This window comes from Thalassophryne amazonica, chromosome 3 (genome assembly GCF_902500255.1).
Source record: "Thalassophryne amazonica chromosome 3, fThaAma1.1, whole genome shotgun sequence".
Taxonomy (NCBI): Eukaryota; Metazoa; Chordata; class Actinopteri; order Batrachoidiformes; family Batrachoididae; genus Thalassophryne; species Thalassophryne amazonica.
In genome coordinates, this window is record NC_047105.1 from 108,167,263 (window position 1) to 108,190,987 (window position 23,725).

At 42.2% G+C, this 23,725-nt stretch overlaps 1 protein-coding gene across 2 annotated transcripts in view; it reads left to right on the top strand.

Moving 5' to 3' along the window:
• zgc:92107 (uncharacterized protein LOC492329 homolog) overlaps nucleotides 1-22,574 on the top strand; it is a 139,787-nt gene extending 117,213 nt beyond the window's left edge. The window contains exons 4-10 of one of the 2 annotated variants that reach the window (XM_034167252.1): nucleotides 9,650-10,304; nucleotides 10,474-10,566; nucleotides 13,182-13,255; nucleotides 13,548-13,747; nucleotides 14,359-14,450; nucleotides 14,525-14,694; nucleotides 21,716-22,574. In XM_034167252.1, coding sequence (XP_034023143.1) covers nucleotides 9,650-10,304; nucleotides 10,474-10,566; nucleotides 13,182-13,255; nucleotides 13,548-13,747; nucleotides 14,359-14,450; nucleotides 14,525-14,694; nucleotides 21,716-21,910 — 1,479 coding nt within the window. In that variant the 3' untranslated portion in view covers nucleotides 21,911-22,574. The remainder of the gene's footprint in view (nucleotides 1-9,649; nucleotides 10,305-10,473; nucleotides 10,567-13,181; nucleotides 13,256-13,547; nucleotides 13,748-14,358; nucleotides 14,451-14,524; nucleotides 14,695-21,715) is intronic. The other variant, XM_034167253.1, reaches the window with a different exon arrangement.
• Nucleotides 22,575-23,725: the final 1,151 nt, after the last annotated feature.

A 23,725-nucleotide genomic window follows, 5' to 3' on the forward strand; every position in this document is an offset into this window, starting at 1 on the left:
AAAAAAAATTTTGACCATTTTTATGGACGACCCTAGTATTGATGAGTAGTGATCCTTAATAGAACGTGACAACGTTCGTAGTGGTTCCTGTGATGGTTCTTGGAGCCCAAACTGTCACGCGTTATTACGAAGTGACACGGAAACTGTCAAGTTGTAACGTTGTAACGCGGCGTCACATTTCACTGCGCGCCACGACGAATCAGTTTTCTGTCATGTGCGCACAATTAAACTCGGCTCCAAATGTCGGTCCACAGTTCCTGCTGAAGCTCCTCAGGATGCTCCTGCAGGTGTTCCACCTGCTGTTGTAACCGATGAGCGGGAGAACGAGTCTGAGCAACCAGAGGAGCGAGAGGAGACTCACGTGCTGCCAGACATCTCTGCACCTCCTCCAGTCCGGCAGAGGAAGAAGCGTGCGCACAATTAAACCCTGCTGCACAGGATTCAGTTTGATTGCTGACACCAAGTCGGCTAAAAGTCAAATTTCAGTGCTATTCAGCGTGCTCCTGCAGGTGTTCCACCTGCTGCATGTGCCTGATGTTTGGGAAAACACGCGAGACGAGACCCGCATGAAGCCACACATCTGGCTCTGTCCTCCTCCTCCTCCTCCTCCTCCTCCTCTCTGCGCCACTCCATGGCACAGAGCCCAACTATGCATGCAGTCACAAAGTTCTTCTGAAAAACTGGAGCGATCTGAATTTGGTTGGATGAAAATGGGTGTGTGTGTGGAGACAATTCACCTCGTTCACAACGTGACAGAACTTAACGATGCGCTGTTACGCGAAATAGCGCGATAGCGCGTAACAACGTGGAACACTATTCTTGACCGTGCGTAATGGTTCCTGATAATTCTCCGGCAACATGTGCCATTAATTGTAACGTGTGGTAACAGGTTGCAGCAGTTCCTGAGGACACCTCACGCCTCTGCCCTGAATAATCACATTCTTGATCAGCGGCCAAGAATGTGTACTTCGTGGCATTCGTGACTTGTCGTCGTTATGTGTAAACGCAGCATTAGCACAATAGCTCAAGAACCAGTTGACCCATTTCATTCATATTTAGCATAAGGGTCTACTTTGGTGATCCCCTGAATCCACCAGTTGATTATGGTGACCTAGGGGTCAATTTCAAGGTCACAGTGACATATTCAAGGTATTGTCATTGCCACCCTTGTTGGTGCGATATCTCAAGAACCAGTTGACCAATTTCATTCATATTTAGCATAACGGTGTACTTGGGGGAATCCCCTGACATTTTGTATTCCTGATTTGTGGGGACCAGGGGCACATGCCATCTCCTGGTGACTCTTGTTTTAGTTGTTTGTTTGTCGTTATGTAAAAAAAAATAAATAAATAAAATCTAATTCACCCAGGGTTACCTAAAGCTTTTGCATAGGGCTGGAAATGGATAAATGGAGTCATTCTTTAAAGTATTGTTTTCAGAAACAAGGATCAGTGCTCAACTGGGAGCTCTGTGATAACAACAACATAGTTAATATGTCCCTTTGAAAGCCACAAGGCAGTTTATAACTCTTACGTTTCAATCTTACACCGTTGAATGTCCACAGGACATTTTGTAGCGAGCAGGCTGCATACCATCGAGTGTTATGGCCACACTCATCCATGTCATTACATGTCATCCATCTGCCCTGCACGGCAGGTATTGTATATTAATATGCCAGCGCAGTACTCGAGCTTCATGGGCCTATGCCATGCCAGAGGGACTCAGGACATAGCCTCCCTAAGTCAGGAAGAGGAGCTGCTGTGGCCCATATGGCCCAGGTTTGGCAGGGCAGGAAGAGGGGGAGGAGAAGTAACAGGAGGATGGCTGATACCATAGGTGCCACTGCAGCATTAGCATCTTAAACCGGCAAGCAGCAGTAATAAGGCCCTCTAAGTCTGCCCTAAAATGTTCTTCAGACCAACTATAGAAGCGCACAGACACACAGATTATAGTTTTCAATCTATAACTATTTAAATATACTCCATCTTTGAAGATTTCCCTCTTGTTAGCTGGCCATTGCCTAACTTCTGCAGAGAATTCAGAATCAGACTAGCCTTTATTCACCAAGTATCTGTTGTGAAAGTGTAGGAACACGGACCCACAACAGGGGGCGCAAATGAACGGACAATGGAGGAAGTCAAATAACAACACTTTACTGTTGTGAATAAGCACAACAAACACAGCAGATTACAATAATAGACAAAGAAGTCAATTCACAAAATGTGTCACGTGGGCAGGCTCGAAGATAAGAGATGTCTGTCCAAAGCAGAACCGGAACCACACGATTTCCTCTGCCACCGAGCCCCGGGAATACTGGAGCCGCCAAGTCCCGAACTCCCAGGTGGCCACTGCCTCCGCTTGTCGGATCTGGTACTGCTGGCGAGGAACAAAAACAGTTAAATGTGGGTGCGTTTGCACCCAGCAACACGTATGGTGGGAAAACCACCTCCACCTCTCGTCGGAAGAAATGTCTGCTATCCAACGCACAAGGTAACAAAGTATTAATGTCAGAAAGACAACACAGTCAGCTGAGTACTTTACCTCCTTGGTAGAGCGATATCTCGACAAAGAGGTGGAGATGTCGTCTTGCTGATATACCACTGCAGATCAGATGATTGGTGACAGCTGTCGTAGGTGATAAGTGACAGCTGTCACCCCGGCTGCTCCTGTGAGGCGGCAGCGCCCTCTGGTGCCTGGAGCCCGCACTCCAGGCAGGGCGCCCTCTGGTGGTGGTGGGCCAGCAGTACCTCCTCTTCAGCGGCCCACACAACAGTATCTCCAAGAATACAAGGAATTTTACTCCGATTTGAGCTGTACTCTCTCTGTACAAGCATATATAAATACACACTAAACACTAAATAATTCAGAATTTTAAAAAAAGCTAATAAAATGTGCACGCAAACATTTCTATAGACACCAGGAATGACTCATTGATTTGCTTAGAGTCTTATCCATGTTTAAATATCCTAATGCACAGCAGCAATAATTTATTAACTTTAAGCTGAATGACATCCACATAATAGTACAGTTGGGCAGATGCCAGTAGCTGACCAACATCATGATGTGGACATCACAGTGCCATCCCCACGCCAGCTCAACACACACACACACAGACTCACACACACAAACTCCATTGTCCCTGCTGTAGAGTAAATATACATTTATTTATTCAGTTATTTACTGTGATTTACCTGGAGATCAAATTGAGCAGTGGTAAATATGTACCTTAAAGTGTAGGTGACACCAAAAAATGTGCACAAATAATCACTAAAAATGATTAAATGTTGATATTTAAAAAAATACTGAACAATAAAAGTTGATAAGTGGGCAGGTGAAGGATGAACAGCTGTCTGAAGTTTGTGCTCTTTTTCAGCATTTCAGCCCTCAGCCACGGCTATATTGTTGCTATGTCATCACCCAAAGGGCACCTGCTGATTCATGCCCAAATCAATTGTAAACACGGTGGAGTTCGAGCTGTTTTCGGATTTTTTTTTTTTTGTGTGTGTGTGTGTGTATGTGGAGTTTTTTTTTTTTTTTTTTAGTCTGAAGGTGTTTCTAAAGAAGCCGTGGGGGGACAGCCTTATGGCTTTGAGCCTTATTTAGATGAAATTGAGGGAGAAGAAACCTTGGAGAAAGACCTTCAGTTTGACAACAGTGATGAGTTCAGAACACAGGATAGTGATGCAGGTTTTCAGCATGCAGGTAGAGATGATAAACTTTTTTGCCAGCTCTTTGGTCATAATCAACTGATTAAAAAAGTTTTACTATCTGTCACATCAGAAAAAAAGTGATGTGGATTTTTTTTTTTCCCTGAGAAACAGCTACATACATTTCAAATCTGGAAAAATGTCACGAGGGACTGAAAATATTAGCTATTTTTAAAATAAATATTGTTTCCTTCTTGAATACAGTTGTATACTGTACGTTAGTTGCGTAACACGTTATCATTAAATATTAAAACCATTCACACAAGGAGTAAATAATATAGTCTTACCTGTCCGTTTCAGTGAGATCATCTTCAGTCTGAAAATAATTTAATTTGTTGTCCTGGCTGAAGAAAAGTCCATGATGGGTCCAGTCTCTGCTGTACCAATCCAGGACGGGCACGATCAGCTACAGGTGTAATCTGTTAATTGAGTCTCCAGCTGATGGTTTGATTCTCTGCTGTGCAGCAAGTTGAAAGACTCATCTGCGCATAATGACTCAGTTTGCTCAACGAAATTATCCCATGATCCACAGAACAATAAAATAAAATAATGTAAAAAAAAACAACTCAGTTTTGCCTCTGTGTGGAGTGGAGAAGCCACAGACACTGTGCACCAGGAAAGGATAAATTTTAAACTGTTTAATTTTAGTCTTAAATACTCAAAAAAAAAAAAAAAACATTACATATGTCACCTACAGTTTAAGGAGTGACAGTCAGAGAGTGCAGAAATGAAAGATGGTGGCGAGTAAGATGACTGAGTGAGGCAGGCAGTTTATGCCCATGTTGGCAACCAGTGATGAAAGTTTTCTGGGAATTACTGGAAATCAGGGTTTTTACTCACATGGTGAACGTTTCCGGGTTATTTTTGACATCATAGCTCACAGTCCATTCATTCAGTTCATTTCAGTTCCACACCCAAACAGATGGTGGCGGTAATGCACCATGTTGGTTTGCAAGCCGCCAATAATTTCCAAAGAAGAAGGATTCATTTGTTTTGGACTTGAGAGTTTATGAAATCATATTTTTGGGGACTGCGCTGTTATTTTCCTAACGGTTTACTTTGTTGACATTCATGAGCTGCGTTTTTCTTACAGTAATCATACATTAAGTAGAGCTAACAGGTGAAGCCTTCAGCTGCTAAAAATGCTAACGCAGTTAGCATTCAGATGAGAGTTTAAAGTAGACCTGCATTGAAATAAATGTGGTCAGATTTCAGAAAGAAATAGCTGATATGTATTTATAAGACCCTTGTGAATGCAGTAAAGTAAATCTGTAAGCCCAAATTTGTAATTCAGCGGAGAAATCTTCGTTTAAAAATGACAAATTTGCAGCTAAAATTTAGCCCTCTCTGAAAACATTTTGTACAGCCATATCATTTCCATGACGTCAGGGACAAGACGACGCGCTCCCGCCTTCAGTCCGATCCCGCATTGAAATTGATTTTATCTGTTAGTAATGTTACTTATACACGTCCTGGTTTCAACATCCAAAAGTAAGCTGCAATGAATGTGAGATACAGATCTGTGTGCTCAGATCAGCAATGACATCGACAGCAGGCGCCGTTCTTCACCGACGCCTCGCTCTCTGCCTCCGCTGCGCTTACCGAGTCGTGCTCGGTAAACGCAGAAGCGGGCCACTCACATCGCCCGTGTCTGTTGTGCAGCCAGCACCACGTCCCTCTCTACTGAATGGAGGTGCAGCCAACTTGGCACATGTCCAGAGAATACGCTCGCTGTTTTGATGCGAGTGGCCGGTAACACCGGTTGCTGCAAGGACACACTTTCCGCAGCGCCGCAGGTCTCGGTAATCGGAGCTGCAGAGCTCCGTGGCCGCTGAGAGAGGTTTATAACTTTTTAATGACTTGGATTCTTTGCGGGTCCTGCCTCCGTACCCCGTGACGGTACCGGAGGCGAAAGACAGTAGATTTTCAATGCGACACCACTCAGTCAAACGGGCGTATGGAAAAAGTCCCCCAAAATAATTTTCAAGCACAAATAAAAGAAATGTGTACTCACCAAATGTGCCACAAGACAATATGAAGTTTTAAAAAAAGTAGATCCTTCCGTATAAGACAAGAAAAAGGTGCAGATGCAAACTGACATAAATCCACAAATTACAATTGGCGCAGTGCATGCTGGGAGAGGGTCTTGTCCGTGACGTCTCGGCAGCGTCCATGATGAGAGGGACAATTTGCGGAGGGCTAAATGTTAGCTGTAAATTTGTCATTTTCAAATGAAGATTTCTCCATTGAATGACAGATCTGGGCTTGCAGATTTACTTTACTACATTCATAAGGATCTCATGTGTAAATGTAAGTCATTTTTTGTTCCAAAAATCTGACTGCATTTCAATGCAGGTCTCCTTTAACCCTCCTGGGTGTAAGGCCTTTTTTGGCCATTTATCTCGCCTGGACTTTTTTTTTAATTATGCTGTTATAACAGCACCTTATGAGCCACAATCAAGTAGTATATACCCTTTTTTCAGGACTAGAAGCTAAATTTTCATAATATGCACACTTTGATCTATTTGCATGAAGGTAGAAAAAGGTATAGAACAAGAAATGCAAAGGAAAATTTTAGGCAAAAAATAAATCTTACAAATTTTTAATGGAAAAACACACTAAACACCAATGAATAAGCAAAGTCACAGCTAAAATATGATCTTGGAGGTCTACTTGACCAATGTGCAGAATTTTGATTTTCTGAAATAAGTAAAAAAAATGTTTTTTTTTGTTTGTTTTTTTCAATAAATAAAAAAAGTCACTCGTCCTGACAGATTAGGTGTGGTGGTACTCAAAAAAACACTTCCTGTCAGCCACCAGGCACAGAGGGACATCACATAGAAAACACTTGGGTGGGTGGGGGATTCTTCAGGCTGGACAGGAGATGTAGGTGGAGATTCTTGAGGCTCATCACTAAAAAAAAAAAAGAGAAATAAGTTACTTTGTGTATCTTCTAATACCTTTCATTATACTTTTATTATATTATAACAATATAGCATTTACACTGTAATCTCACAAAGACAAGTCAGCAAAATTATTGACTTCATCCCCCAGGGGCCACACCTAAGTACCCCCATCCCCCCCTGGGTCAAAGGTGTGAAAAAGTGTGACAGACAGGAACAAAAGAGCTCCAAGTAAACTCCCAAAGTAAAACTACAATCTTACAGTCAGTACACATACATTACAGTATATGTGTGCATACGAGTGTAGAATCACTCAAATGTGAGTTTCACATAGTCTGTTCACATAACAAATGCATAGATGCACATGTTCATATTGTTTACACTGCTGGGCAGAGGAAAACTGCATATTCTCCAAAAAAAAAAAAAAAAACATACACATAATGCACTGCTGTTTATCACAATTTACTACAGATATAATAGTTTTACTGCACTTCTTATTACCTATAATCATTTGGATACTCACTCCTCAACTGGATCCAAACGCACAAGATAGTCCAGCTCCTCGTCGGTGTAAAAACTCTCCTCACCCAATGAGCCATCGCTGTCGTCAAAAATCTGCTGCAAAGCTTCCTGGATGGTGAAAGTTTATCTTTGCTATTCTTGCTTCTTCCCAGAAAAAGTATATCAGTTGCGCGCAGCTCTGCGCATAAAGGCACTGGGGCGCATGGAGATGCGTCCTTATTTTATCATAGCAACCGAGTCCAGAGCCGTTTCTGGTTCATGACATCATTACCGTCACTGTACTGGGTTTGTGCCGTTCTGTAGTATATCTATTGTTTGTGCAGTGCACATGCGTAATAAGCGAAGTGCGCATCTCAGGCCGCGCGGTGCATTATGGGTAGGCTAAATTTTTCAGCTACCAACCCACAAGCTATGGCAGCGGAAAGCAGTGAGGAGTGCTGTGATTTGGATAATTTCAACCTCTGGAAAGCTGATGATTTAAAGCGTTTTTGTAAGCTCCGCAGATTACCTGTTACAACTGTTCATCCTGGCATCATCATCGACGCAGCCTATGTCTCCCTACACTTGACATTGATTGGTTTGTAGAAAGGCGTATGTCTACTGTAGGCTTGCTTCAGTTTGGTGGGTAGTTCCTTTTGAATGACTTTACTTCTTTTTTTATAATTTTTATTTTCAAATGCAGGTCACAGACTTAAGGTACAAAAATACATTTGTTTGGTTTTTTATAACAAGAACCGAACAGAACCTCATAACTACCCATAACACCCTCCCTCCTCCCCAACCCATGACCCTCTATTCTGTATAAGTAACTCAAAAATTAAATGAAAATTGAATCTAAAAGAAGTGACAACCAGAATGACTTTACTTCTTTTTTTTTATAATTTTTATTTTCAAATGCAGGTCACAGACTTAAGGTACAAAAATACATTTGTTTTTTGTTTTTTTTTGTTTTGTTTTGTTTTATAACAAGAACCTAACAGAACCTCATAACTACCCATAACACCCTCCCTCCTCCCCAACCCATGACCCTCTATTCTGTATAAGTAACTCAAAAATTAAATGAAAATTGAATCTAAAAGAAGTGACAACCAGAATGACTTTACTTCTTTTTTTTATCGTTTTTATTTTCAAATGCAGGTCACAGACGTAAGGTACAAAAATACATTTGGTATTATTTTTTTTGTTTGTTTTTTTTTTTATAACAAGAACCAAACAGAACCTCATAACTACCCATAACGCCCTCCTTCCTCCCCAACCCATGACCCTCTATTCTTTATAAGTAACTCATAAATTAAATGAAAATCGAAACTAAAAGAAGTGACAACCAGAATTACTTTACTTCTTCTCACCAAATTGCAGTTAAAGTCTTAATTTGAACTCCCCATGTATTCTCACAGCTTATTTTTACTACTTTTATTTCTTTTCTTCTTCGCCTGTTTAGTAGGTAATGATAACATGCCTCAGCTTCCTGTAATTGGTCCAAAAGACCAAACTACCCAAAAAGTGTAGTCACATTGCAAACAAACGGTTCAGTGTGATCCAGACCGAGGCCACCTCTGTTGTCTGAACCACATTTCGGTCCTTTGTTTCCAGACCTTGGTCTGAGCCAGATTTCTTACATCATATCTTCTATATCTATATTTTCACAGAAAACTGAAAAGTCCAAAGGTCCTAACCAAACAAAGTAGACTGGAAAGTACCATTAAAAAACAAAAAAAACAAAAAAAAAAAAACACTTTTTCTGACTTCTGCCAAATGGTTGGTTGCACTGACTGAAAAACTAATTGTACCTGGCTCCCTTTTTCGCTACAAAAACATTTGTTTGCATTTGATCTCCTAACGTTGACCCCTATCAGCTATTTAAAACAAAACAAAAACTTACTAATGCGACTGGATGGACTCCCTGCTGATGTTGAGCCACAGAGATCTGTAGCATTTAATTGAGAAACCTCAGATCTAAACTCCAGCTTGTCGGGAACTCTTCAGCTCCGAACTGCATCAGGGTCTCATTGAAAGGATATGTCACTGTTTTATGTTCCGTTAGTCAGTCTGAACTTTGATTCTGGCCTGCTTTTGTGTTGTTCCTGGCTGTTTGCAGAGTGTATCTGGTTTACGCACTTTTTCTGTAAAGAGACAGTTTTGTCCTTTTGGCCATAAATTCCTCTGCAGGAATTGCAATCAGCTCTTGTGTAGAACTCGGGTCTAGTTTTTCAAGAGTGGTGAGTCTGAGGTCTACTGTTGGGTCACCCGCTGCAGAGGCCGTTCTCCTCACACCGTCATCATGTTTTCCAACTTTTGGAATAAATGTGCTGGTCCTGCAGTGGTTCCCCTCGCGTCATAGCACTGCAGAGCTCAGTAGGGAGTTCAGCTTTCTGGACAACACAGTGGGACACTGCAGCTGCTCACACAGTTTACACCTCTGCTTCATTGATACTGCTGGTTCTGTCTGCCATCTTCTTCTGCTCTCATTCCACCTCTTTTCTTTTTGTTTCCTGCCCATCTCCTCTTCTCCTGCAGAGAGGTACCCTAGAGCTGCAGGCTGAATTAGAGAGCAGGAAAAAAGGCATGGTGGATGGGCGGACAGCTTCTCTGGGTCCTCACCGCTCCGCCACCCATGACAACAGAGAAGGCAGTGATGGGGCAGGACGTTCCTCCTACCAGCTCTCCTACGCCACGTTGCGACAGCCCCCATCACCTGACATGGGCATGGAGGACTGGGCCAGCAAGCACCTCAATATGCACACACAAGGCCTGTTCCGTCGCCGTGTTTCCATTGCTAATATGCTGTCGTGGAACCGTGGGTCCATCAAAAAGCCCATGCTTGTCACCAGCAATCGGGCTGTCAGGAAGGAAGCATGTGAGATGTTTAAGCTGGTGCAGGCCTACATGGGAGACAGACCTTCACGTCTGGACCGCCGGCATTGTGCCCTACTCATTGTCACCAAGTGCTGGGACATGCCGGGGCTGCGGGACGAACTGTTCGTGCAGCTGGTGAGGCAGACCACGGGCAATGCCAGTCCCAGGAGCTTGGCAGCCGGCTGGGAGCTGATGGCTGTCAACTTGGGCTTTTTTGCTCCTTCGCCCAAATTTCGCTGCTACCTGGAGGGCTACATCCAGAGACACACAGAACTTACCAGCGACAAGAAATGTGAGTCTCAGACAGAGCAACAGGGTGGGTCACCTTTCTTTCTTCTGTACCTCCCTGTTTTTCTAATTCAAGTTTTTTTTTAATCTGGTTTTCAGTTTTCTTGTGTAATTTTAATTAAAATGTAGTAGTTTTAGCCCTGTGCCCATTACTGAGCCTCAGAGATTTGACATGTACCGTCTTCTATGTTTCATAGTGACTCAGTTCATACTGGAACAGCAGGAACTGAAGCTGAAGAAGAATTCAAAGTCGAGAAAGAAGAGAAAACAGAACACAGAGGAGGAAGAGGGTAAATCTTAAGTCAGTTATTTTTTGTCAGCATGAGATTACACCTTAAAGACCTTATCTTGCACCTTATGCAAAATAGTGTCCAGTACAAGTGTCATGACTAGTTTCCAAACAACCCAGCTGTGATTTTCACACCAAGCACTCATGTTCTTTAAATCGTAAGTGCACTTGTGTATATTTATGCTCCCACAGGTGTGTTATTCTTAAAGTGAAGTGTGGTCATCTGCAGTGAGGCAGCAGAAAGCGATTGTATCATTGGCCAACAAAAACCTGGTTGTTGTGCGCAGTGTATTTATGGTATTTATACAGAGCAGTATTCAGATATGCCTTACATATGAGGTTCATAACACGTGTACTCTCTACAGGTGCATATAACAAAACTGAAATGAAAGCACCAATTAAATTAAAGCACACGCTAATGGAAAAACTACTTGAACACTATAATTCAGATCTGTTAATTTGCCAGAAAACCTCTCACTTCAAATCCATGGCTGAAAAGCAAAACACCAGATTCCAGTGCACTGTGGTTCTTGCAGAGGATGACAAATTATGTTTTATTTCATGTTATGCCCAAAACATGTCCGTGACTAAATAAGACTAAATACAACCCATTTTCACCCTGCATCTTACTTTCCCTCAGATTATGTGTGTTATAGACAATAAAGTGATGTTAAACAGACTCCAGATTTACTTTCACTGTGCACTTTTAGACTGTGTCATAACTCCTCATGATAGGGCCCTAATGCTGTTACATGTTCATCAGTTCCTCTTTATGCAAGAAGGAGCATAAAGAAGGTGGATGGATGCTTATGCGCTTCTTTTTTAACTTCTTTCTTCAGCAGCTACCATTTCCAAAAAGTGCAAGTCATCACAAATCAAACATAGCGTTCCCTGTAGAATGACCCCTGTGAGTGGGATGGAAAATCCATTGCTGCTTGATTTGTCAGTGGAGTGTGCATGCTGATGTACTCTTGCAGACACAATGAATGGATTTTACAGAAAATAGAACTGAAAAAAGTAGGATGAGAATTTCAGATGTTTCTGTGCGTGTATCACAATGGACTGCAGTGTGAATCATACCAGTGATCTCTCAGTCACTTGCACATCAGTCAGCCATTTAAAGAATACCTACTCACTGGCACGTGCACTGTAGATAATGTCACCAGTGAGAAACCCTATCGTCTCACAGCAGACATGACAGTGGTGGGCTCATACATTGTTCCTTAGTGACTCAGCCTCAGTGCTTTCAGCTGAAAAGCTCCATCTGAGTGAGAGGTCAGCAACGCAGTCGACTGAGCAAGTCTGACTAACTCATAAAGGCCTTACGCCAAAAACCAAAAACACAGAAAGATAATCATAGCTAATGTTTGCTAGACAGGAGAACCATGACCAACTGTGACCAGTGGCGGTGGGAATCATATGAAGGAACTAGAGGCCTTTTGTCAGACCTGGTCTGGGTTTGAGTTCCTACGGGGCTCCATTAGATTCAGATACTTGAATGGTTTAGACAAGGCTGACTGCTACAGCTAATAAAGAATCACCAAGACGAGACTCGCGCTGACTCCTCGATGTCCTTTAATGGTTCTGTCTTATGTTGTTAAGTTTAGCTTCAGCCTGTGTGCCAACAGGTGTCATGCAGTTCTCTGTCTCATACAGTACATTCGGGCTTTTAATGAGCTCATGTTTCTCCTGGGCTTCGGTTGCCTGGTTGTTGTTGTTTTCATGCCGTCCAGCTTGATGTAAATATAGACCACCGGGACTGTTCAAACCACTTCACAGTGCAGGGGTCTGCACACTTTTTTTTTTTCTCCTGTCAGTAAACAGCCACTGCCTCGGGGAGAAAGTTCGTCTTCAAGATCAAGGGCAAATTTGTTGTACAAACTTTCTAATTAGACATAATTACAGTTAAATGTGGTTAGATTAGAAACGGTTACCTGTTTACAATCCACGTGATGTGATAGTGTGTTATCAATTTAAGTCTGTATTGCCCTCCCATTGTGTCAAGTTGGACACTTGTGATGTCATCGCTGAGTGTCCTCCAGCTTTTCCCATTTCCTGTAAATGCACTGAGGGGGGCGTGGTCAGAAGAGGATGTGGGCAGCTGATCCCTCCCTTGTTGACATTTTGTGTAGCTTGTGTCTTGAAGTGAGCTGTCATTCCTCAATTGTGGAGCACTTGGAAAGTAGGTCTGGACCTCCAGTAGTTGCACTGGGCATTTGCACTTGGAGGTTTCAGTCTTTCTTCTTCTGAGCCTTTGTGTGCTGATGAGTCATCTGAATGTGGATGTGCTGCCCGGATCTTGTCTCTGGTGCTTTTTTCAACAGCAGTAAATCTTCCTTCAGCTTGACAGTTTAGCTGGGCCTCTTCTAATCTCCCATATGTCAGAATCACACTGGCAACATGTGTCTCCAATTACTACTGCCTGCTGTACACCCCCCTTCCCTCAAAAGCACATCTTGTCCTGTTGGTGGGAAAGAATTTTAATCAGTTATTATTGTGTGTTCAGTAATTCCTCATGGTTAAGGGGTTTTTGTTAAGAGTCTTTGAGGATATTGTGCATGCTGTTTCTTGTGTGGCTTCCTCAGTTCTTCATGTTCCTCTCCTTTCTGCCTACAGGCCTTCCCATTAGTACGTATGCCAAGTTCTGCTATCGTAAACTACAGAAGGTGGCTATCACTGGAGGCAAAAAGGTGAGCTGGAGTTAAAAAAAAAAAAAGAATTCTCAGACGTGTAGTCAAACCATTTAACTTCTGAGTGATTAAAATAGGTGGTATCAGTTTGAAAGTTGTGATTTGGGTCTTAGTCACACTTGTTACTACAGCGGAGGTGTAATTATAGGACGGGTGACACTGTCGAAGGTAGAGACATAAACACATGTCCATTCAGAGTGCTGTCCAGCTGCAGGCTCAGCCATGATTGGCATCACAGCCAGTGATGTACTTTGGTAGTAAATTGGCTCCTCCTTTTCCTCCACCACACCAGGGCCTACGTAAGCCCACCTTGGAGGAGATCGACCACAGCAGGCGGGCCATTATCACTCCCTCCCTGTTTGGCAGCTCGCTGGAGGAGGTGATGGAGCGGCAGAGTGAACTCTTTCCAGACCGCAAACTCCCCTGGGTGCAGGTTCAGCTGTCGCAGTACGTTCTGGCTCTCGGCGGGGCCCAGACAGAGGGTATCTTCAGGTAATGCACGCCCACCTTGGCGCGTTACATGTCTGGACATGCCTCAGCAGTGTAACGGAGAGTGTAGGCTCTTACGTCGGGGTGTGTGTGTGTGTGTGTGTGTAATGTTGTGTATGTGTGGGGTCTCCTGTATCACTGCTGTTCAGTACAAAGAGCAGACAGCAGAGCAAACAGCCTGGCTTTGCCCCTGAGACCCGTGCTGTTTCATGTGATACATAGTAATAATATGTGTTTACATTACTACAGCCTAAGCGTCGGCTTTGGAGCACATGGGACCACATCGTACAGCGTGTTTGGCTAGCTCTCACTCCAGACAGTTCAATTCTAAAACGTACTGTTTACAGATCTCCCTGTGAAACCAACTGTGCTCTTAAATTGGGTGGCTTTCCTGAGAAGCGTGTTGTTTGGTCATGTTGTGTTTATTCTCTTTTGTTTTGCTCTAGTGAATGAGTGAACAGAAAGTGAGGCTTTCAGTCACCAGGCCACATTTGAAGCCAACTGTGTGTGCATGAATGACAGATTGGCCACAGCATAGAAAGTGTGCAATAATAGGAGCACAGCTCCTTCTTGTGGCCATGTATTGTAAGTGACGTGTTGTGTGCCATCCTCAGAGTGCCTGGAGACATTGATGAAGTGAATGCCCTAAAGCTCCAAGTGGACCAGTGGAGGATCCCAGAGAATCTGTCTGACCCCAATGTTCCTGGTGAGTATGGGTGTCATTTATGGGAAACATTTGTTGGTGGGGTTCAGAAATTCATATCGGCTCTTCTCGCAAAGCCTCTCTGATGAAGCTGTGGTATCGGGAGCTGGAGGAGCCACTCATCCCCATGAATTTCTACAAGCAGTGTGTCACCAACTGTGATGATCCGGTGGCAGCCATCGCTGTGGTTCAGTCTCTGCCTGAGCTCAACAGGCTGGTCCTCTGCTACTTCATCAACTTCCTACAGGTAACCGCCATTTACTAAAGGACTGTTTACACCAAACAGTGCTTCCATCTTTAGTTTACTGAGTCATCACTGTGTAAACCTGCGTAAGCAGCATTTGCTTTGCCCTCATTACCACCAATAAGGTGCCTTTTAGCACGGCTTTAATCCTCATAATTACTGCTGCTTTGCAGGTGAGCAGCCTGCTCTGCACTCCACATTGAGATGCGAATGAGTGAATGTGAAGCATCATTTTAAAGTGCTTTGAATGGCTGCCTTTGTGTGGAAACATGCCATAGAAATGCAGGCCGTTTATTATTTAACACACAGAAATGCATCTGTAAGTACCCTGACATTTGCATGACTCTGATCCACACACTTGCATGCACTCTGCTGTGCAGGAGCGTAAACTCATCTGTTGTAAACCATTGCAACTGTGCGTGGCTTCATGCGAGTGTGCAAAGAAAATTTTTAAATGTTCATCTCTGTCACACATTACAAACAAACAATTAAAAATGCTGCGTCTGAGAGCGAGTAATTGCGTCAGTGCACTGCATCGCAGAGAGAGAGACAGAGGAAGAGACAGAGAGAGACAGACAGACAGACTGCGACGGTCCTCTGTGATTCCGGAAGCGATTAGTGGTATTTTCAACAGCCAACTCTGAGAGAAAATTATTAATCCTCTACGAAATAATTGTTTTATATACACAGCGTCCAGCGGAACAAAGAGCGTTACAGCGTCATGACGACGTGTGCGAGAGTGCGGAGCCAGAAGTCGTTCAAGTGTTAAGGCACCTTAAGAGTGGCGATTAAGAAGTTTTGAGCCTGACCCACAAAAAGTAGGGTATGGTTCTGTCTTTTGCATTTTGAGAAACCACCATTTCCTCAACATTACACCCAGTAAATCAAAATTTCACACATCCTTGAGAAATGTTGGTTTCTGATGTGCGATGTGGCTGCTGTCTGATTTCATGTATTAAATCATAGCACGCAATTGCGTGGTGTTACAGCGGGTAAAATAAGTACTGAACACATCAAAATTTTTCTCGGTAAATATATTTCTAAAGGTGCTACCGACATGAAATTTGCACCTGATGTTGGTAGCAACCCATGTAATCCACACATGCAAAGAAACCAAAACAAGTACAGAAATTTAAATTTATTACAGTTATCTGTAACAAAATGGAATGACACAGAAAAAAATATTGTACTCGTTATATATTAAAATAAAATATTGAACTGTATAATATTGAGTGTAATTTATTTTATTTATTTGTGATTCTTCCTGATAAATCTTGAAATCCTGCTTTTCTGACCTGAAAAATGCATTGGGGGGGGCGTGAAATGCACACATTCTCTGAGTCATAACCACAAAATTAGCAGCAAAAAAAAAAAAAAGAAAGAAAGAAAAATACAGAAAAACAAGTGATGCACTTCACCCTACTGGGAGGACCGTTTTCAGCAACTATCTGGAGTGCGGCCGGTGTCCATCAGCCAGGCGGAGCCAGATGACAGTCGGTCAGTGTGATCCGAGCAGACGCACTCAAGCCGAAATTCCTCTTTTGTATATAAACACACTTCAAGTTTGAGCATCAGAGCTTCTGCAAATTTGTCTGAGGTGAGTGAGAATTGAAAAATACATCTCCAACCTCAGAACCTGCCCCTGTGAACAAATCAAGCGCACGTCATCTTCTTCTATGGCGTTTAATGCAGCACTTTTATCACCTAACGTTAGATTAGCCTTAGCTGCACAAGCAATGGGTCTGATTATTTATTTAGACTGACCTAGAGTAACTCCAAGTACCTTTTTTAATTAATTTTTTGGTGGGTTCTTGTGGCATTTTGTAAATGTGGAAATGCGCGCCAGCCTTAAAACATGCTCCCTGTGAAGAAATCACATCGCTTTTTCTTTGGCAGTTAGGCAGCTGGCATCCTTATTGTTGCAGTGCTGCCACCTTTTGCATCAGTCCGTTATAGCAGGATGAAATCATCTGGATGAGTCCAGTGTCTTTCAAGTATTTAAAAACCCAACATAGTCTAGACAGAATTCATGAAAGTGGCTTTATAAAACGTTAACCAGCATTTTTGAGTAAAAGTGTATCAGTATTGTTTTTAACTTGTTCAAATGGTCCACTTTATGGAAAAATAGGATAGCAAGCTAACATTTTTGTTTTTAGCTTCTAAATGGACAAGAAAAAAATCATGGTAGATAAACGACAAATTTTAAGTAAAGCATTTAACATTCTGATGTATTTTCCTGAATAACATCATGACAAAAATCATACTACTCTTAAAATATTCAGTAAACAAAAATGAACATCTTAATTTGTCACTTCTACATGTTCTATGTCTTTTCATTAAGAAGTTATAACTGATGTTTGTAATTTATTGATTTAATGGTCGTGGCGGAATACTGCTTATGAGGAACAAACAAACCGTGTATGTATTCTGATGTCCGGGTTGGGTTTTTGAAATCATGACCAACATATAAATGAACATTACACCAAAAGAGAAATTAGACCAAAATAAGAATTAAAGACAAATATTCAACATCCACATAATAACAACTTGCATTTTTGTTGCTGAGAGAACACATATTTTATGTACTGTCATTCAAACAGCGATCATGTCCTGCTGCTTCTGCACAAATGCAAGCGGCAAGTGCACAGGTGTTATTACATTATTAAACAATATTCAAAACTGAGACAGCAATATAAGATCACATTGCACATGCTGGACAACATCATTAGCAAAGAGCATTAGCTGAAACACTGAAATAATATGGAGTTTATTCCATACAAAAAGAGTGGGTACCAACTTTACTCAAAAAAGCCGTTTCCTAAAAAAAAAAAAAAACGGTGCTCAGTGGTTATCTAGACACCGCCTTCCGCTTGACCCTATGTCTAAAATACTTCCTACAGAAACTTATTTCAGGCCTGTTCTTCTCAATTCTGAGAGAAGCTCTTGCCTTTCTCTGGAATATTTATTACAGTACATGAGAACACACTGCACTGTCTCTGGCTGTGGACATTCCAAACATAATCCATCCTGAGGATTTCCTAGGAGGAAGAGAGTACTGTTCAAGATATTGACTTAATCCTTTCTTTTCCACCCTCTTCTTCTACTGAATCTGTGACTTTACTAGTTATTGAAAATAAATGCTTGTCCTTAGTGTCCTGCTCCTAGCATTGCTGCCGTTGTAAGTTAATTTCCCTGCTGATAATACTGTTGCCATGTGCTTTGGAAAGATTGATACTGATGTCTATGTTTTCATTTGTCACAGCTTTTTTGGTCAACCTATCCACTTCTCATTTGTTGGGATGTCTATATGTGCTGGAAGCCACATCAATGTTATCTCACCCCTTTCCCTTACCACATCCCTAATCACCAAAATAATGTCATGAATGAGGTCTTGTCAACTCCTGGATGAACCTGTGCAAATACTATTGATGGCTGACAGAGTCAAGTCAATGTGCACTGTATTTTATTAAGTGTATTTAAGTAATATCACTGTGTGTGTGTGTGTGTGTGTGTGTGTGTGTGTGTGTGTGTGTGTGTGTGTGTGTGTGTGTGTGTGTGTGTGTGTGTGTGTGTGTGTGTGTGTGTGTGTGTGTGTGTGTGTGTCTCGGGGGGGGGGGGGGGGGGTTGCTGCGTCATGGTAGGTGTGGAAAGAACAAGATGATCTTTCCACAGATTTTCTCTTGGATTCAAGTCAGGTGATTGGCTGGACCATTCTAGCAGCTTTATTTTCATTCTCTGAAACCAATTGAAACTTTCCTTTGTTGTGTGTTTAGTTGTAAGTTATATCCTCCTGACTACCAGGATGTGTGTGTGTATATGGATTTGAATCACGTGTGCTTGCATGAGTCAACCTTGAACCTTGTGCGCATGCGTGAACTTTTTCACACCTGTCGATTGCGTCATTTGCTGGTAAGCAGCCTTTGTGTGAGGACGTGTGTTGTGCTCTCAGCGGATTTTCATTGCAAGGAAAATGGCAGAACGACTGGAGCAGTGCCGCATCAAATTTTGCCAGAAACTGGGCGACAGCCAGGTGGAAACCATTCGGAAGATTCAGACAGCTTTCGGTGACGATGCTCTGGGCATCACACAGATTAGGGAGCGGTACAACCGGTTTAAAGACGTCCGCACAACGGTGGAGAGCGAGCCACGCTCCGGTCGGCCATCAACATGCTGAAATGACCAGATCATTTCCAAAGTGAACGCTCTGGTGATGCGGGACCGTCGTGTGACTATCCGAGAAATCGCGGAAGAGGTGGGCATCAGCACTTTTTCGGCACATTCCACTGTGACAGAAGATTTTGAAATTCGTGCCGAAGCTGACGGCAGAGCAAAAGCACCTCCGTGTTGAAGTCTCAGGACATGCTGGACTCCGAAAAATGATGCCCACCTCTTCCACAATTTCTCAGATAGTCACACGACTGAAAAGCCGCCGAAAGCCGTCTGAATCTTCCGAATGGTTTCCACCTGGCTGTCGCCTAAGTTTCTGGCAAAATTTGATTCAGTAGCGCTGCTTCAGTTGTTCCGCCATTTTCCTTGCAATGAAAATCCGTCGAGAGCACAACACACGTCGTCACACAAAGGCTGCTTACCAGAAAATTACACAATCGACAGGCGTGAAAAAGTTCACGCATGCGCACGAAGGTTCAAGGTTGGCTCATGCCAGCACACGTGATTCAAATCCATCAGGTTTTTGCAAAAAATAAAAAGGTCCGATACTTTTCTAACAGACCTCGTATATATACGTATATGTGTGTATGTATGTATGTATGTATGTATATATATAATACACACACATTCCCTGGTAGTCGGGGGGATATGAAGTTTACCGGTGCTGTATGCTGAAAAACAGCTTGACACCATGATGTTCCCACCTACAATCTTCACTGTTGGTCTGGTGTTTTTTGGGGCTGATGTGCAGTGCAATTTATGGGGTGTATTATGGCATCCAAAGAGTTTAATTTTGGTCTCATCTGACCAGACATTATTCTCACAGTATTTCACAGGCTTTTCTACATGTTCTGCAGCAAACTTTAAACGAGCTTAAACATGCTTTTCTTCAGCAACGGAGTCTTGCATGGTGAGCGTGCATACAGGTCCTGGCGGTTGAGGGCATTACTCATTGTTTTCTTCGAAACAATTGTACTTGCTAATTCCAGGTCTTTCTGAAACTCTTCCCAAGTGGTCCATGGCTCTTGGACAACTCTACTGAAACATCCTTTCACTTCTCTGTCACAAATCTTGTGAGGAGCACCTGGTCATGGTTAGTTTATGGTGAAATAATGTTCTTTGCACTTTTAGATCACTGCCCCAACAGTACTCACTGGAACATTCAGAAGTTTAGAAATCCTTCTGTAATCAAAGCCATCAGTCAGTATGTTTTGCAACAATAAGGTTGCAAAGAGCTTGAGAGAGTTCTTTGCTTTTAGGTGAGGTGCTTCTTGTGTGACATTTTAGTAATGAGACACCTTTATAGGTCATCATTTGGGAATAAACCAGCTAATATTAATTTGCACTGACAAGGGGCAGGATTGCTTTCTAATTTCTGATAGATTTCTGCTGGTGTCTTGGCTTTCCATGTCTTTTTGCGCCTTACTTTCTTGAGGTGTTCAATATTTTTTGTGTCAGTTCACAATATTACACATAACTTAACTTGTGGGCATCTATGGTTTGATTTCTTTATATGTGTGGATTACGTCTTAGATTAGATCTGGTGAAAATTTCATGTCAGTGGGACCTTTAGAAATACATTTACTGAGTAAAATGGTGATATGTTCAATGCTTATTTTACCCACTGTACATTGATATTATAATCAAATTCCTTGTATGTGAGAACTTACTTGGCAATAAATCTGATTCTGACAAGCAGAGTGACGCATACAAGGGCAGAGAGGTGCGTGCGCACGCACAAGTGCATCCACTCACACAAGCTTCATGTTTTTAAAAGACCTAACTTTCAAAGGTGCGCACAGTGTATTGGAGTGGCCATCGAGAGGACAAAATAGGAAAAACATCATCAACAACAACAACAAAAAATTCCATGTGCAGAATATTTAGTAAATTTAAAACTTTAAATTATTTTGGCAGCACAGGAGGTCATTGGAAGCAAACAGGAGGCTGACATGGCATGTTTCTCTCTGAGCAAACAAAATCTATTCAGTGCTTAATAAATGTATTTCCATGTTAGTATTCACATAAACACAAATAGCACTTTTATCACATAAGGTCATTTTCTGTCAGGTCTGTGTGCATGTTCAGCAATTTGTCACTGCACAAACTCGTTCCATTGTGCACATGAACTAATCAAACATGGAAAATAATTACGTGTTTGACCACAGTTGAATTTTAGTTTTTATTTCTCACTCCGTTGTGAGTGATTGTACAGATGGAGTTGCACACCATGATATGTCCACTTTATTCGGCATTTCTTATGTAATATGCCTCTGACTTGCATTGACATAGCACTGTGTTATGCGTAGTGAGTGGCCAGCTTTAGTTATAATTCTGCATTCACATGTCGGCTGTAAGCGGCAGACTGTTGTCTGTGACAAACTGGATGTTCCATTCTCTTCAGTGAGAGGCTTTCGCCACCTCTGGCTGTGAAGCCTATATCCACACATTGTAACGGTACTTCCTGTCAAGACTTAAAAATTTTCAACCTTTTACATTTACTGCAGTGAAAAGAACAAACCAGATGAGGAGGGAAAAATAGACAGCATGCGATGGATTATTTAAGTGCAGAGAGTCACTTGATTTTAATCTGATAAACATGCAAAAAAAAAAGCCTGGGCTTCCTGTTTTAATATTACTACCTGCAAAATGCTAAAACGCTGTTGTAATTTTCAGTTAAATAAATTGGCATCCATATTGTTAGCATTAAAAACTGATGCCTCTCGTCGTCACCTACTGTTGCAGCAGATGACAGGATTCTGCTATAACCTATGACTGTTTTCTGCCACTAACATTAAACACTGCAGGTCAAAGGTCATTGTACACTCAGTTTGCTTATTGCTGTCTCCCCTTATAGGTGTTTGCTCAGCCGGCCAATGTGGCTATAACAAAGATGGACGTGAACAACCTGGCTATGGTGATGGCCCCCAACTGCCTCAGATGCCAGTCTGATGATCCACGAGTCATTTTTGAGAACACGCGCAAAGAGATGGCCTTCCTGAGAATGCTCATTGTTCACCTGGACACCAGATTCATTGACGGCGTGGTTTAGATTCTTTAGAGTCTATACCATAAAGACACCACAGATGCTGGACCAGTCTTCACCCACTGCAGTCAGACGTCTATAATCATGTATAAACGCTGACTGTGTTTAAACCACACTGGAAACTCTTCGGTGAGATATCACACCTCTCAGCAGGAAACAACATCACGGTAGCTTGGACTTTGGACATTGTGCTGTCCTGCTTTCTTCCTGGGAGACACTGCACATCAGCCGAGCATTAGCTGTATTTTTGATCTTAGAATCAACAGTGATGAAGAGCAGAGTAGCAAGTTTGGGAAGCTGTCGTTTGCTTTAAAGCCATTCTGTTTTATGGCTGCATTTTCTAACTGCTGCATGTTGACAGTGTTTCTGAATCAGCCGTACTATGGTATCAAACCAGGGTATTGCAGTATTGATTTCAGAGATATTCACTTGTACAAGAAAAAGATAACAGTGTGTGTCTGTGTGGGTGTGTTGTCAGAGTGTGAACACAAATGCTTTTTTTATCATGTACATAAAATGCTAAATATGAAAAGTAAAAGGAATATTTTAAGTGTGTGTTATTACTAAGATTGCCGGTGCTGTTTTGACAAGTTGTACTAATAGCCGTTCTGCTTCTCTTTCATTTCATGAGATCAAATAAAGTCACACCACCATAAATTATTTCTGACAGAGGACAGAGTTCAAAGCACAAACTGGAAGGACGTGTGGAGAGTTGGAGTGTGCAGCTCTGCCTTACAAAACGATGCGATTCATGTTTGCATACATAGGCTGCGATACGATTCAGGAAATATGGTCTAGTGGTTAAGCAGTGGGCTTGAGACCAGAGGATCCTCAGTTCAAACCCCCGTCTGTCCAGAAAATCACTAAGGGCCCTTGGGCAAGATCTTTAATCCCCAAATTGCTCCCAGTGTGTAGTGAGCGCCTTGCATGCCAGCACCCTGACGTGTGTGTGTGTGTGTGTGTGTGTGTGTGTGTGTGTGTGTGTGTGTGTGTGTGTGTGTGTGTGTGTGTGTGTGTGTGTGTGTGTGTGTGTGTGTGTGTGTGTGTGTGTGTGTGTGTGTGTGTATGCAAGGCATTACTGTAAAGCGCTTTGAGTTTCTGATATAGATGGAAAAGCGCTATATAAATGCAGTCCATTAACCATTTTTGGAACAGTTCAATGGGATTTGGTGTGATACGATGCAATGCAATACAATTCTTTGTTCAGTGTAGACATTAATTTTCCATGATGAATTAGAAAAGGCCAAAAGTTGCATTGCTTACCTTCAAACATGCATTTCATGAACAACCAAGAGACTTCTTCAGGTTTTTACTACTGTGCCACAAACTCTGCTTTGCCTTTTGTTCACCACTGGGGCAGCACCACATACAGCAACAGAAAGGGGCAGCGCAGAAGAAGAAGTCAGCTATCGTTAGCATAGCATAATATAACTTTCCTGTTCTGAACTGGTATGACTAAATTAACAAATTTGGAACTGAACGTAAAGGTCAAACGAGTATTATTTATCTGTTATTTCGCCTCCCACTATAGGACATGTTGATTGTTTTTATCTTGCAGGCAAAGTAAACGTTCCTGCGACCAGTCGAGCGAGGGCTTCACGCTGACTTCTGAACCTTCATAAGAGTGTGAAGATGCAGAAGTAGCAGTGAAACAAACTAAACTGATTTATGTTAAAATCAAGACATCGACGGGTTTTCACTACGTTTAGATTGATTCCAGGGCCTAAGAATCAGTGTAGTCATATCTGTTACTTTGAAATTGATTTTTGAGTCGTTAATTGTTACACCCCCCCAGTGGAGAGCTATTTTGCAACATGGAGA